Raw genomic sequence first — 15,283 nt, 5'->3', positions numbered from 1 at the left:
AATGTCTACTGACATAAGTTGTGATTCATCAAAAAAATCCGTTCGCACGCTCCAAAAAATTGCAAAATGTTCACATCTATTTAAACAAAAATTGCGCTCTCTTCTATTTACATTTTCTTTTCAGACCAATACGAACAAACAGGGAATAAGAATGACTTAAGCCGTTAAAAAAAGCGTTCTATGTATTCTCACGTTAAGAATGGATCATAATCTTCTTATGTATATGCAGATCGTTTAGTTTTTTTTATAAGAATCTTGTTTTCAAGGACAAATCCTATTTTTTGCCTAATGGGTGCGCAAATATAGAATATTATCAATTTTGGGGTGGAGATATAGCATTTTCAGATTAAATGAAACCTTTTGCAATTCAAACGAAACTTTTTGCAGCGGGAATGAAACCTTTTGCAGTGGAATTGAAACCTTTTGCAGTGGAAATGAAACCTTTTGCAGTGGAATTGAAACCGTTTGCAGCGGGAATGAAACCTTTTGCAACCGAAATGAAACCTTTTACAACCGAAATGAAACTTTTTGCAAATCAAATGAAACTTTTAGATTTTTAGAAGGAAAAATAACAAAACATTTTTATTTTTAGTATGTTTAAAATTAAATTAACTAATTATAACTAATATATAGTTAAAGAGGAATTTTTATTGATTATTAATATTTATGTTTTTATAAAATTTTTTCTTAAAGCTTTCATAATACACAAGTGTAGATGCAGAAAGATTGAAAAAAGTTTTTCAAGGTATTTTTTTCAAAGGACCCGAATTAGGTATCTTTTTATAATCTCTTCCATGGAAAGGAGGATATATTAAATTTGTCATTCGGTTTGTAACACCTCTTAATATTCGTCGTAGACCCCATGAAGTATATACAATCATGATCATAGTTGATTTAATGATTTCCACTTATCTGTCTTTTGAAATCACGACTGCTCTATCTCCATAATCAATAAAGCTGCGAAGCGGGAATCCTTTATTAGGTAAGATTAGTAGTATACTATAACTATAAAAAATTGTGGTAAAGCTTAATTTCACATTTCAGTCCTGGCCATACCTATAAAGGGCAAAATTTGTTTAAATTTCTCTTTTTAGCTTTAAGCATTTGGAATTTAATAATATGGAAGCATTTTATATCAAATCAATAAAGAACCATTTGTTATTACAATAATTGAAAATTTAAGAAATAATATAAATAAATGTAGATATTTATAATCAATAAAAAATCCTCTTTGTCAATATATTAGTAATATTATTATTAATTATTAATTGATTTTATGTAAAAACTACTAAAAATAAAAATATTTTGTTATTTTTCCTTCTATAAATTTGAAAGTTTCATTTGATTTGCAAAAAGTTTCATTTCGGTTGCAAATGGTTTCATTTCGGTTGCAAAAGGTTTCATTTCCGCTGCAAACGGTTTCATTTCCACTGCAAAAGGTTTCATTTCCACTGCAAAAGGTTTCAATTCCACTGCAAAAGGTTTCATTTCCGCTGCAAAAAGTTTCATTTGAATTGCAAAAGGTTTCATTTAATCTGAAAATGCTATATACCAGAAGCAGTGAAAAAGTTACCAATGTATCCAGAAAAAGGCACGTTTGGTGCGAGTTAGGCTGGAAATACATAAAGAGCATATTTGGCCGGCTTAAGTCTTCTGGCTTCTTCGTAGATGAACAAAGGAGTTTTAGGTTGACTTAGTTCGATTTTGGTCCTAGGCTCCTTTGTTCATTTCCGAAGAAGCCAGCCGATGACTAATGCCAGCCAGATTAGCGCTTTATGTATTTCCACCCTTATGGATTGGTGGCATCTTTTGACCGCACATCCTCAAAGATGCTACTGAATCTCTCTGTGAGTGTGAGAACAAAGAACACCCAACGAATAGAGAACCAATCACGTCCTATGTGAACATGGTATAACACTAATGCCTTGTCATGGCAGAAGAATATAGGTAGACGCGTCGACACAGCTGCTTGGACCATGAACTGTCAAACCAATTTTGGAATTGAAAATGTTGAATGAAAAATTATATAAATTTGCAAAAATTGTTGAAAAACACGGATTATAATAACCTCCGAATGATGTCTTATAAGAAAACATATAAAAATCTACTTATATTAAAAAAAAAAAAAAAAACATTTAAATTTTTTTGACATATAAATGCTCCCAAGCGTTGATGCATCTACCTGTATTCTTCTGCCATGTGCCTTGTCATGGTAGAAGAATACAGGTAGTCGCATCGACACAGCTGCTGGGACAATGAACTATCAAACCGATTTTGAAATTGAATTTTTAAATGATAATTAATTCAAATTTATAAAAATTGTTGAAAAATGCAGGGTTGGTCCCAACCCTGACACTTAAAAATTAAAAATATTGGACAAAAGGGTCAAGGTTGAGTGGGACGTTTGCATTTTTGTTTGTTTTGATGTTTGTAATATATTCCCGTTGTAACTGTTAGGCCACTTGGACTGTTGGTGTCAGGGTTGGGACCGACCCTAATCAAAAAAAATCTCCCCCTGAGCAGCTGGAAATCCACCAGAGTGCCACATAAGATGGTAACATACGACATTTCAATTGGAAAATATATGAGTAAACTACGTACGGCTTTACGACCACAACAGCCTATTTTCATCAAAAAAATATATGTTCTACAAAAGTGTTGTTTGCTTGTTGTGTGAAAGTATAATATAATATAAAAATTGCGGTAAAAATTCAACAATAGATATATTTTTATTTTATAAAATACAACATCTTAATGTGAACCCTCCTCTTTGAAAACACGCCTTTTCCCCATTTGGCCGTCCCGGCTAATGAAAGCCGCCGCCGCAGTTAAGAATTTTCTGTTAGCTTCATTCTCTGACATTCTGACATCGACATATTTTCGAGTTTGGACTAACAATTTGCAAAATATTTTTGCTTTCTTTCTAACAATTTAATATTTCTTTTTCTTTATTAATCAATTACACGTAAAAGGTGAGTAGTGCTTGGCAAAACTACAATGTCATCCAACGAAAGTGATGTGTAAATATAAATGCAAAAAAAAAAAAAATGAGGAGAATGGCAACAGAACAAGAAAAAAATGTGTGGTGTGGTCTGATGAAACGCCTTCGATGGTGCAATGTGTAAATAAGGATATTTCTATGGTTTGCCTGTGGCCAACAGGATATGAAAAGAAGACAACAATGAAAAGGCCACGTTTTCCGCCCAAATATGCATAAATTACATTAAATTAGAAATTGTGGCTGTAATGTTAAAAAAAATGCAACAAGTATGACAGATCGACTTTTATGGCCACAGTTTGACGTTTGTGATTCTCGCGTACAAAACAGAGAGTGTTTTGAGAGAGAGAGTCAGTGAGTGAGTGAGAACAACATTGAGTTGTCATTTTTGTTATGAGAGCAGATTACTTTCATTCGCCCCGCAGAGTATTGAAGTTTGCTGACCAAAACGTAGTAGAAGGAAAAAATCGTTAACCAATAAGACGCAACAGAAAATAAAAATTATATTTTAAAGTATTTTACACAAAAACACAAAGTTAAAAACCCTATGAAAATGTAATTGCAGATTTAGTTAATGCATATAACACGTAATCCGAACGTATAATATCACAAAAAGGTATAGAAATCAATAAAGATTGTGTGCGTGTACAGCAGAAGCAGCAGCAGCGATAGAGCAGCGGAGTGGTGATTGCTTGTGTTTTGCTATGTTGTGTGTTGGTGTACAAGTTACGGGCAATGAAGAAGAAAAAAACTCCCCTCAATACAGAAAAAAATCCAATGGGAGACATAGTAATGAAATGTTGTGGGCACTTCCGTGATGCATTCATTGTTGGATTTTTGCATTATGCCTGTGTGTCACTCCATTCATAATTTGTAACTACACTACACTGTGCTACTATGTTCTTGTAAAGCACTACACACACTTTTTTCCTCATCATCTCATATTTTTTTTACATTCAGGCGTCACGCAACAATAACATTTTGTTCTCCTTTTTCTATTTTTTTATCAAAATAAAAAAAAAAAAAAAAAATAGTGCGGCTGCCACAACTACGACGTCGAAGACGTAAACGAAAAAAACTACAAAATCACGGTCGAACATCATCACCATCAACATGTTTTGGGATAAAAACGATTCACCCTCACAAAATATTGAGGCATTGCTGGAGAGGGAGGTAAGTTGTACTAAACAATGTTGTTGTAAATTTCGATGAATAATCTCGGCTAATTAAACCACAATTATTATTTTTGTTACAGAATGCAACAGTGGAAGAGTTTTTGGATGAAGACGATATTATACAGGAATGCAAAACGCAAAAGAAAAGCATTGTCAACTAGTAAGTTTTGTTAGAATTTTGTTTTGATGTTGAGCGTATAATGACCGGATGACCCTTCATGGCGGATCATGTGTTATCTGTTAAAATGTTGAAGAAAACTTAGTTATTCTTTTGACCATTTCAAAGGCTGAACCGAATATGATAGAGTAGTTCACGTATTCTAAATGTTCCAAGCTGTACCACAAAAAATGGATTTTTAAGAACCTTCCCCATTAAGAGGGTTCATTTATACGTCATGTGTTATTTGTAAATATTGTCAAGTAGCTGTATTAAGTAGAATTGCTTTTTTTTTTATCAATAGAGTGCCCACCGGTCGTATTGCTATACCAACACGCCCTCAGTCTATACCATTTTTGTGAACATTTGAAAGACATTAGAGAATATGATAGTGTTATCTGCTGTTGCTCCAAAATTATTCTTTCTTTGAAGACATTTCTATGGAGTTATGATTTTCTTCAAATATACCTATAACACTTCTAAGGGTCAGAGTAAATAACTAAATCTTGTATAGGAAGATCAGGATAAGCTACATGCAGCAATAGAATTATGGTCGCACAATCTGAATCAAAGTATGGAATATTTAATATTAGACAACATTCAAGTTTGAAACGGCCCGATCATTGTGCTTTTTCATATATAAGTTGAATTGATGTGGTATTTAAAAATGTAAATTAGATATTTTTAATGTTCATTTTTATTTTTCATTTTTAGCTTTACTCGCCCCGATGTCATTAAACGTATGATCGAATTAATAACAACAGAACCTCCAGAAGATTTGCCTTTGGCTCAACGTTTTCGTCATGCCAATGTGGCGTGTGAAATTTTATTGCTGTAAGTATTTGTTTTTGAATTCCAAAAACTATATCGTATATTCATTGAAAACGTTTCCACTTTTGTTTAGCGGCCTACCGTCCTTAGATGAGAAACTGATCTCCGAAGAAGAGACATTAAAAATGCTATATTCATATCTGGAAAATGAACCACCGTTAAATCCCTTGCTAGCATCGTTTTTTAGCAAGACATTTAGCATGCTCTTTACCAAAAAGTCTGATCAAGATTGGTTTTTGTATCAACAATTGTGCCTAAAACTTTTGGAGTTTTTAAAAACGCAAAACAATTTTTTGGATTTGATATGCAAGCATTTCAGCACACCCGTCATACCCGATCTTATTATGGAGATGATGCGTAATGTTGAGGGTGCTCAATTAAAGAGGAGCTTGTATGAGGTGAGTTCGAAAGACAAAAAACAATTTGGAATTTAATGTGGAAACAACACCCGAGAATCAATTTTCAAATACAAAGTTGTGTAGACAGGATATTACAGAGTTAAAATATTGACAACAGGTGGGTTTACCTTTGCTGTTATGATATCATAATAACAACGATACCAATGTTAGGTGATTTTAATCCTAAAGGCTATATTGAATTTATTGATAGTCATGGAAATAAATTTCAGTTCAAGTTTATCAATGAACTCTTTTTCGAAAACGCAGCTGGTCTAGTCTTTACACTTTTATGTCTTTTCAATTTAATAATGAGTTCATATATCTCTTATTTTTTGTTTTTTTTTTTTTTGTCAAGTTTTTATCGTTTCTTTTAATACCCTCCACGATTCTATGGAGGGTATATTAGCTTCGTCATTCCGTTTGCAACTCCTCGAAATATTCATAATAGACCCTACAAAGTATACATACTCTGGATCAGTGTAAAATTCTAAGACGATCAAGCGGTTTCCGCCTGTCGGTCTGTCTGTCTGTCTGTTGTAATAACGCCATCTTTGAGATAGAAGGCTAAAATTTTGCATACATGCATAGTTTGCCAGTAGGCAGGTTAAGTTCGTAAATGGGCCAAGCCGGTCCACGTCTTTGTATAGCCCCCATATAACGATACCTCCAGATTTTCGGTATTTTCATTATTTTAGCGACATTATTTTGCGAAATTATTTCAATTTTCATATTTAAAGTTCGTAATGGGTACTACAACCTATGGCAAAATATTTCGTATGTATGTCCACGTCTTGGTATATCCCCCATATAACGGTACCTCCCGATATTTGGTATTTTCATGATTTTTGCGACATTATTTACCGAAATTATTTCAAATTTCATATTTAAAGTTCGTAACGGGTTCTACAGCATATGACAACAATTTATGTATACAGGTCCACGTTTGCTTGTAGCCCCATATGACAGTTCCTCCCGATACTCGGTATTTTCATGATTTTAGCGACATTATTTACCGGAATTATTTCAAATTTCGTATTTGAAGTTCGTAATGGGTACTACAACCTATGGCAAAAAATTTCGTATGTCGGTCCACGTCTTCGTATATCCCCCATAAGACGGTACCTTCCGATACACGGCATTTCCATGATTTTAGCGACATTATTTACCGAAATTATTTCAAATTTCATATTTAAAGTTCGTAATGGGTTCTACAGCATATGTCAAAAATTTGTGTATACAGCTCCACGTCTTCGTATGGCCCCCATATGACGGTACCTCCCGATACTCGGTATTTTCATGATTTTTGCGATATTATTTACCGGAATTGTAACAAATTTCGTATTTAAAGTTTGTATTGGGTACTATAGCTTATGCAGGTTCAAGTCTTCGTGTATCCCCCATATAACTGTACCTCCTGATATTCGATATTTTAATGATTTTATCGGTATTATTCACTAGAACTGTTTCAAATTTCGTACTTAAAGTTCGTAATGGGTACTACAGCCTATGTCAAAAAATGTCGTAAGTAGTTCCTTCCAAATAGGGGAAGGTATTAAATTGTTATTTGTATAATTGTTTTGTGGTACATATTTAATAATTCTATTTCATTCCCTTTGCAGTGGCTAAATGAAGAAAGACTGGTTGAGAAACTTATCGACATCATTGGTGATCCCGAACAATGTGAGAAGCATGCAAATGTTGCTGAATTCCTCTGTGATCTTATACAACAGGGACGCACCATGCGTCAAAGTGATCAAGAAAATGATAGTTTTGAACCGATTTTTGAAGGTTCCAATCCTATATTGAAAAATATCGAAAGTGCAACCACTTTATTTGCCTTGTTTAATGTGATCCTTCAACCAAATGCTCTTGAAAGTGCTATTGTATCTGGCATAACGGTTGTACTTAAAATTATTCGACGAGTAATAATGTAAGTAGACATATCCCCATAAATGTATTGAAACAATTCTTTTAAAATTGTCTTTTGTTTCTAGAGATGAACGTATAACAGACCGTTTGCACTTTTTACAAGATCGTGAAAAGGAAATTCACAATGAGTTATTATCGACTGTGATCCGTGTTATTGAACCTCAGCTTAAGCACTTCAATGAATTACTTAGAAACCCGCCAAAAGTATATATATTATACACCGAATTAATTCAAATTTCTTAACATTCATATTTTGTATTTTAGAAAGCCGATATTGTCATATCAGCCGGTGTACTATCGCCTCCCTTTGGTATGACACGCTTGCAAATTTGCCGTCTATTTACAGTATTACTGCAGACTAGTAATGAAGAGATTTGTAAAGCGTAAGTTCCCTCCCCCTGCACATACAAATCAGCGATATTTAATGCCAATTAACATTTTTATTTTCTAATTTTCCAGCATTTGTGAAACAGATTTCTTTGATATACTGTTAACATTATTCAGAGAATATCGCTGGAATAATTTCTTGCACACTGAAGTGGAAAAATGTCTTCATACAATTTTTTATAATTCCTCACCAAATAATGCCAATAACAATGCAACTCAACCGACTAGTAATAATAGTCCAAAAAATGCGGACATTAAATTCCTAGATGATTTTATGGAATCTTTAAAGACAAACGAACCGGAATTATCGAATGCCAGTAAAGAACACATAAGAACTCATGTAGGTTTAGAAAAATATAAGATCTTCAAAATTTTATACTAAATTGTGATTATTTAATTTTTTTACAGCTTATTGTTAATTGCCAAGTGGTTTCAAGGCTAATCGAGTGCTGGAAAATAAACAAAGAAATTGAGTAAGTTGATATGCAAGTCATTTCCTTTGCCGGGATGAAATCGTGGTATTGGCAGCGATCAGCAAAGCTTTCAGTTTTGTTTTGGAAAACATTGCTCTCTCTGTAGTAGAGAGTAATTTGAATTTAAGCCAATGGAGGAATACTATCAAACAAATAAATCATTTATTAATAATAATATTATTTTTCCCCCCTTTGTAGGTCTGCAGAAAAAGGTCGTCGCCTTGGTTATATGGGACATTTAATAAAAATCTTCAAACATATTACAAGCTGTATATCAGAATCGGAACATATCGGTGCCTTAATCGAAAATAATCTTAAAGATGATGCTGAACGTGAGCTATGGCAATCTATTGTAAATAGCACAGATGGTGAACTGACGCAAGCCTTGAAAACTCAAAGTAAACTATTGGCCAATTGTGAAGCCTGTGATTATGATATTTCCTTGGATTTCTTGACCGATAATGATTTTTCGGGTGCTTTGTAAGTTCACTTAGCTTCCTCAAACCAATTCCAATCCTCCAATTAAGTTCGTTCCCCTTTTCTTTTCTATATTTTCCAGTAATACCCAATGCGCCATTACGGATGCCATGGACACAGTAAGTAGTCTAGAAATATTGTGTGTTGTAATCTAGTGTCATTGGTGGTCTTTTATGTGGGACCAAACTCCATCGATTAATTTATCCTTAAATGCCGTTATAACTGTTTATTGAAGCCAGCATCCTAATTAATGACTATACTACTAATGCTTCCTACCTTTGTTGTTTTGTTATACCTTGTTATATCTTGGCAAAAAACTACCTTAACTCTGTTTCGACTGTTGTTGTTCTGAAATCTACTCGGAGGTATTGCTCCTTCCTTCTAATGTTTTGCTACACACCACTTTCCATTTCCATGTGTTTTGGTTACACGTTTGTTTCTTTTGTGTTCAATTTTTTGGAATTTCTAAGATCATTTGAAAACTTTCTCTATCTCTTTGGCCATACAAAAACAACAACAACAACAAAATCTGAAATTTTGCGTTTTCCCAAAACACAAATTGCCCAAAAAAAAAAAAACACTGAAAAGCAGGACTTTCTTTTTACACTTGATTACAATACCCAAAATGATTCTGATGACGACGATGATGATGGCGACGGCAATGATAGTGATGAAAATAGCGAGAACAGCCACGAAGAAGAACGCAACCATCATCAAGTCAAAAATGCTCTCAATTTGTTTCAGTTTGGTCGCAGCAATGATGATGACGAGGATGATGACGATGAGAATAACGCAGCTGGTGATGTGCTCTCCTTCGACGCCAATCCATTGTCAAAACTAAAATCATTTAGCGTGACCAGTAATCCATGGGACACGAACGATGATTTTGATGTCTTCAAGTCAGCCAGCAGTTCGATGACATGGGCTCCCGAGTGCACCACCAGTACGGCGGATAATTTTGCTGACTTTGATGCCCATTTTAGTTCCTTTTCCAATGATATGGGTGAAACGTTGGCAGGGACAATTTCATCGATGATAAATGACAACAATACGGCAGCTAATGATGTTGTTGTCAATTCAAGGTCAACGGAAGACAATACAAACACAGCGTCGTCGGCGACGGCGGCGGCGACAACATCTGAGGAATATGATAACAATGCAAATGTAGAGAAATTATCATGGTCCGGGGAACTGTTATCATTCCACTCGAGGCAATCGTTTATCGATGATTATGAAGATGATGAAGGAATGTGGACAAAGCCATTGGGTGCATCGGCATTGAACAATGCAGAAAATGAGCCTGAAGAAAAAACCGATAATGATGATGAGACTAAATCTGCGCTCACAAATGGCCCGACCAAGAGTCCGGATGAAATGGAAAAAGAAGATAAATCAGTGGAAAAAGAGCAGGAAGAGGAAACGACGACGCTAACTAAGCAACTGTAAGATATATATCATTTAAATTAACTTGCATTTGGAAGCCAAAAAAAAAAAAAATGTGTTTAGAATTGAAATGACGTTAGTTTTGGAAATTTGTAACTCAAAAATACTAACATTAACAAGTAAAAAAGCAGCTATGTTCGGCCGTGCCGAACTTTTTATACCATCCGAAAGGAACTTGATAAATTAAAAAAAAATTCCGCTGAAAAATACCGCTCAAATGAAAACCTTTATATGGAAGCTATACAAAGACGTGGTGTTCCATGAGTAACTTTTTGTCAAAATACCGTCCGTCCGTCTTAGACTGTAGTATCCATTACGAAATTTAAATGCGAAATTTGAAACATTTCCGGTGAATAATGTCGCTAAAATCATGAAAATACCAAATATCGGGAGGTATCGTTATATGGGGGCTATACGAAGACGTGGACCTTCACAGACAATTTTCTGTCATATGCTGTAATATCCATTACGAACTTCAAATAACAAATTTGAAACAATTTCGGTGAATAGTGTCGCTAAAATCATCAGAACACCGAACATCGGGAGGTGCCGTTATATGGGGGCTATACGAAAACGTGAATCTACATATCCCATTTTCAATACCAAAAGTCCTGCAGACATAATATACATTTGAGTAAAATTTTATCAACCTCCTTCATTTCGTTCGGAAGCTAGAGTGATTTTCACAGACGGACGGATATGGCTAAATTGGCATTGAATTTTATGATGATCAAGACTATACAGGGTGAGATAAAAAACTGCAACAAAGTCAAATGCCATAATTTTTACATTTTTTTTTTAATTTTATGGAATGAGAGCAAATAATGTCGGAAATACCATCAAATTTTAGAATAAGTTTAGAGTTGCTCAAATTTGTAACCTTTGGCACAAATTATGGCCTTCAAACGGCCAATGAAACCGTCACACGCTGCCCGAATGTTGTTCTGCGGTATTTTGGCCCATTCCTTGCGCAGCGCTTGCTTAAGGTGATCGACACTTTGGTATTTTTTTGGTGCCAACCTTGCCTTCCAAAATACTCCAGACACAATAGTCCAACGGATTGGTATCCGGAGATTTTGGTGGCCAGTAGGCGTTGGAAATGAAGCGAGGAACCTCATTTTGTAACCATTTTTGGGTGGCGCGAGTTGAGTGCGATGGTGCTAAGACCCTTTTGGAATGTCCAAGGTCTGCGGCCAAAATGTTTGCGTGGCCAAGGCTTTAATACGGTGATCGACACTTTGGTATTTTTTTAGTGCCAACCTTGCTTTGCAAAATACTCCAGACACAACAGTCCAACGGATTGGTATCCGGAGATTTCGGTTTGTAAAATGGAGAAGGAAACGAGATAGACCCATAGTTCCTTTTGGTGATCAGCATAGAATCACATTTTCGAGTCGATTCATGCATATCCGTCCGTCCGTCTGTCCATGTATTTTTGTAAACAAAATGCGGGTCGCATTTATTGCTCGATTGAGTTGAAATTTTCTAAATAACATTTGTTTGGCTCAAGGACAAACCCTATTGAAATTGGTGAAAATCGGTCCAAATTTAGATATTGCTCCCTCATATATCTTCATCCGATTTTAGGTTTCATGGGCACGAAATGGCTAATATCAGTCCAAATGGTGTGAATTTTGCTACATCCAACCGGATTCAGCATACAAGCATGTGCTTCAAAATCGGTTCAGATATAGCTATAGCTCCCATATATATGTTTCATATAATTTTGGTGTTTAAGTCCCTTACATTCATTATATGCACTCCGCAAGACTAATATTTAGCACCAGATATCAGATACAGCCTAGCAATTTATATATCAAATTTTATCAAGTTCGGTTCAGATTTGGATATAGCTCCCATATATATGTATCTTCATCCGATTTTAGGTTTTTTGTGCACCAAATGACTAATATCAGTCCAAATGGTGTGAATTTTGGCACATCCGACTGAATTCAGTCTAGAAGTAAGTACACCAAATTTGATCAAAATCGTTTCAGACATAGCTATATGTTTATGTTTTATCCGATTTGGTTTTTAAGTCCTCCATATGCGTAATATGCATTCGACTACAATGATATTTGCTACCAGATATCTTATAGAGCTCGCAAATACCTTTGCCAAATTTTATCAAGATTGGTTCAGATTTGGATATAGCTGCCATATATATCTTCAACCGATTTCGGGTTAATTGTGCGTCGAATGGCCAATATCAGTGCTAATGACCTGAATTTTGGTACATCCGACCGAATTCAGTCAAGAAACAAGTACATTAAATTTGGAAAAAAATCAATTCAGATATTGCTATAGCTACCATATCAGAAGTACTTGTGCAAAATTTTATCCAGATCGACTAAGATTTGGATATAGCTCCCATATATATATATATCCTTAATCCTATTTCAAGTTTATTGTGCAAATAATGGTTAATATCAGTCAAAATGGGGTACATTTCGGGACGTACGTTTCCATTTTTTGGAACTCGGCGTCGATATATATTCTTTATACCCTCCACCATACTATGGGCGGTATATTAAAATTGTCACGTCTTCGTATAGCCCCCTCCCGAAATTCGGTATTTTGATGATTTTAGCGCCATTATTCACCGGAATTGTTTCAAATTACGTATTTACAGTTCGTAACAGTCTGTGACAGAAAAATGTCTATGCAGGTCCAGGTCTTCGTATAGGCTCCATATATCAGTACCTCCCTACATTCGATATTTTGACGAATTTAGGTATAATACCCACCGAAATTGTTTGCAATATCGTATTTGACGTTAGTAATGGATTCTATAGCCTGTGACAGAAATTTATCTATGCCGGTCTAGGTCTTCGCACAGCTCCGATATAATGGTACCTCCCTATATACGATATTTTGATGATTTTAGCTACATTATTCACCGTTTATTTCAAATTTCGAATTTGAATATGGTAATGGCTAATGGCAAACAATGTCTATGTAGGTCCACGTCGTATAGACCCAATATAACGGCAATATTCGATATTTTTAAAATTTAACAATTTTTTAAGGATTTTATTTTTTTAAATTTTCCAAATTCGTTCCAAATGGTGGAAAGTATTCAAAGTTTGGCCCGGCCGAACTTACTGCTTTTTAACTTGTTTAATATAATCATTCTCGAAGTCATAGCAATGTTACTTGGTATAAAAGATCAAAAATCCTCCGTCAAATTTAGTGAAATCGATTCAGAATTGTATATGGCTCTCATATATTACCTGTCTCTGAAACCAAACTATAACTGCTCTAAAGCCAAATGTTGATAGGTGGTATGATCTACTTCAGAAAAATTCTTTTGTTACGGGAGCTCTACTAAATATGCTGCATAGTGGTGTAGGGTATCATATAGTCGTCCCTGCCCGACTTTTACTTTTCCTTACTGGTTATTCCTGTTAAATATTGAAATTTTTGCCATCGAAAAAAAAATCCACTTTTTTTTTTGGCTTCCAATTTTTCATGATTTTTCCAATTAAAACACATAAATTTTCGTGTTATGTGCATAAGAGTATGAGTTTTTGATTTGATAATTTTTTATTATTTAAAAAGTTTTCAGTTATTAAAAAAACATTTATTTTTAATAATAAATAAAACAACTAATGCTTCTTTTCTTTTATTACTGTAGGAATAATGTAGAGGTTGTTGAACAGCCTACTACCGAAAAGCAGGATGGCAATAATACAAACCTAGAGGAGAATGAAGAAATCAAACAAAAAGAAACGGATGTGGAAGAGAAAAATAATATAATCAACAATGAAGATGATACAATAAATAAGCACAAATCAACAATAGAGGCAGATAACAATACTGATATTAAGGATAATAAAACTGCGGTAATTGCCGGCGAAACGGACAATACTGCTGCCACAGCAATTACGACAACAACAACAACAAGTACTCCTATTGCAGACGATACTACAACGTAAATGGGTGTCTATCGTGCATTTCAATGAGATTTGTAAACATAAACAAAATTTATGTAAATGATGATGTAAAGCAACATATATGCAAATGCGAAAAAAAAGAACAACCACACACACACAATATAAATGTCACTATGTCGCACATTTCAGAACATTTCGATACCATACATTCTTCTTTCCAAACACTTTTAGTTAGTTTTTTTTTAAAAAGATCCCCCTACTTTCCTCAAGACCAAAAACAAAAAACAAATGAAAACAATTTCCAAAATATGTATTTGTTGGTGATTCGATTTCAACCACCTTTACATAGGTAAGGCATTCATAATGTTGTTGATGAGACTTGAAATCAAAGATAAAATAGCTGAGGTTGAAGACATGTTTGTTTACCCCTACATGTTGTTGTCCTGTAGTTAGATTTGTGTTTAAAACAAAAAAATATATCTTTTCATGTATGATGAGAGTAAAATAAACGAAAAACAAACAAATGTACGTTTAGTTGTGTCCATATATTTATATATAGAAATATCCTTTTTCTTCCTAGCATTTCCAAAAAACCCTCCCTGCCTTCCCTTTCCAAAACACACACAATACATTTCACTGCAATTAGATGTGAAAGAAGATGCAACAACAATAATTAATGTAGCATTATACAACAATTAATTATAATCAATTAGGCTCGTAGTACATTAAACAAATTGTGTATTAATTGCCCGCCCAAAGCGTATTTAATTGAAAAACAAGAAACAAAGAAAAACAAATATATAAAAGTTAGGAAAGCGACTTTGTATCACATATGCTATACAACAATTACAACTACATACATATATAGAAATACCTAATTATATATTTTTTAAATTAATTTCAAAAAACACGTTAAGTCCTCGCTCGTATTGCCAATTGTGTTTAATTAGAAGATATGTTAGAGATTTTTTTCATTTTTAATTTAGATTTGTTTTCTTTTTTCTCCTTCCTTCCTTTTTGTGTACTCCATTTTCAATGATGATATTGTTGATTTTACTTTTAGTTTGTCATTAAAATAAGTGCATACTAGAAAAACAAACAAACAAAGAGAAAATTAAA

At 34.2% G+C, this 15,283-nt stretch overlaps 1 protein-coding gene across 3 annotated transcripts; it reads left to right on the top strand.

Moving 5' to 3' along the window:
* Positions 1-2,784: 2,784 nt before the first annotated feature.
* LOC101891321 (serine/threonine-protein phosphatase 6 regulatory subunit 3) lies at positions 2,785-14,961 on the top strand. Of its 3 annotated transcripts, none has more exons than XM_059119581.1 (14): positions 2,785-2,972; positions 4,033-4,171; positions 4,254-4,333; positions 5,045-5,164; positions 5,235-5,559; positions 7,179-7,489; positions 7,554-7,692; positions 7,753-7,871; positions 7,948-8,215; positions 8,284-8,348; positions 8,547-8,828; positions 8,908-8,944; positions 9,570-10,267; positions 13,906-14,961. In XM_059119581.1, exons 2-14 carry the CDS (start codon positions 4,112-4,114, stop codon positions 14,204-14,206), a joined length of 2,805 nt encoding a protein of 934 aa, XP_058975564.1. In that variant the 5' UTR covers positions 2,785-2,972; positions 4,033-4,111; the 3' UTR covers positions 14,207-14,961. The 3 variants fall into 3 exon arrangements, with proteins under 3 accessions (XP_058975564.1, XP_058975565.1, XP_019890901.2); XM_059119582.1 differs by lacking the exon at positions 2,785-2,972 and adding an exon at positions 3,163-3,553; XM_020035342.2 differs by lacking the exon at positions 2,785-2,972 and adding an exon at positions 3,164-3,614.
* The last annotated feature ends 322 nt before the right edge of the window (positions 14,962-15,283 follow it).

The sequence above is a fragment of the Musca domestica genome, unplaced genomic scaffold (genome assembly GCF_030504385.1).
Source record: "Musca domestica strain aabys unplaced genomic scaffold, Musca_domestica.polishedcontigs.V.1.1 15, whole genome shotgun sequence".
NCBI lineage: Eukaryota > Metazoa > Arthropoda > Insecta > Diptera > Muscidae > Musca > Musca domestica.
Note: the sequence above shows the minus strand (reverse complement) of the source record. Positions and strands in the feature narration are given on the sequence as shown.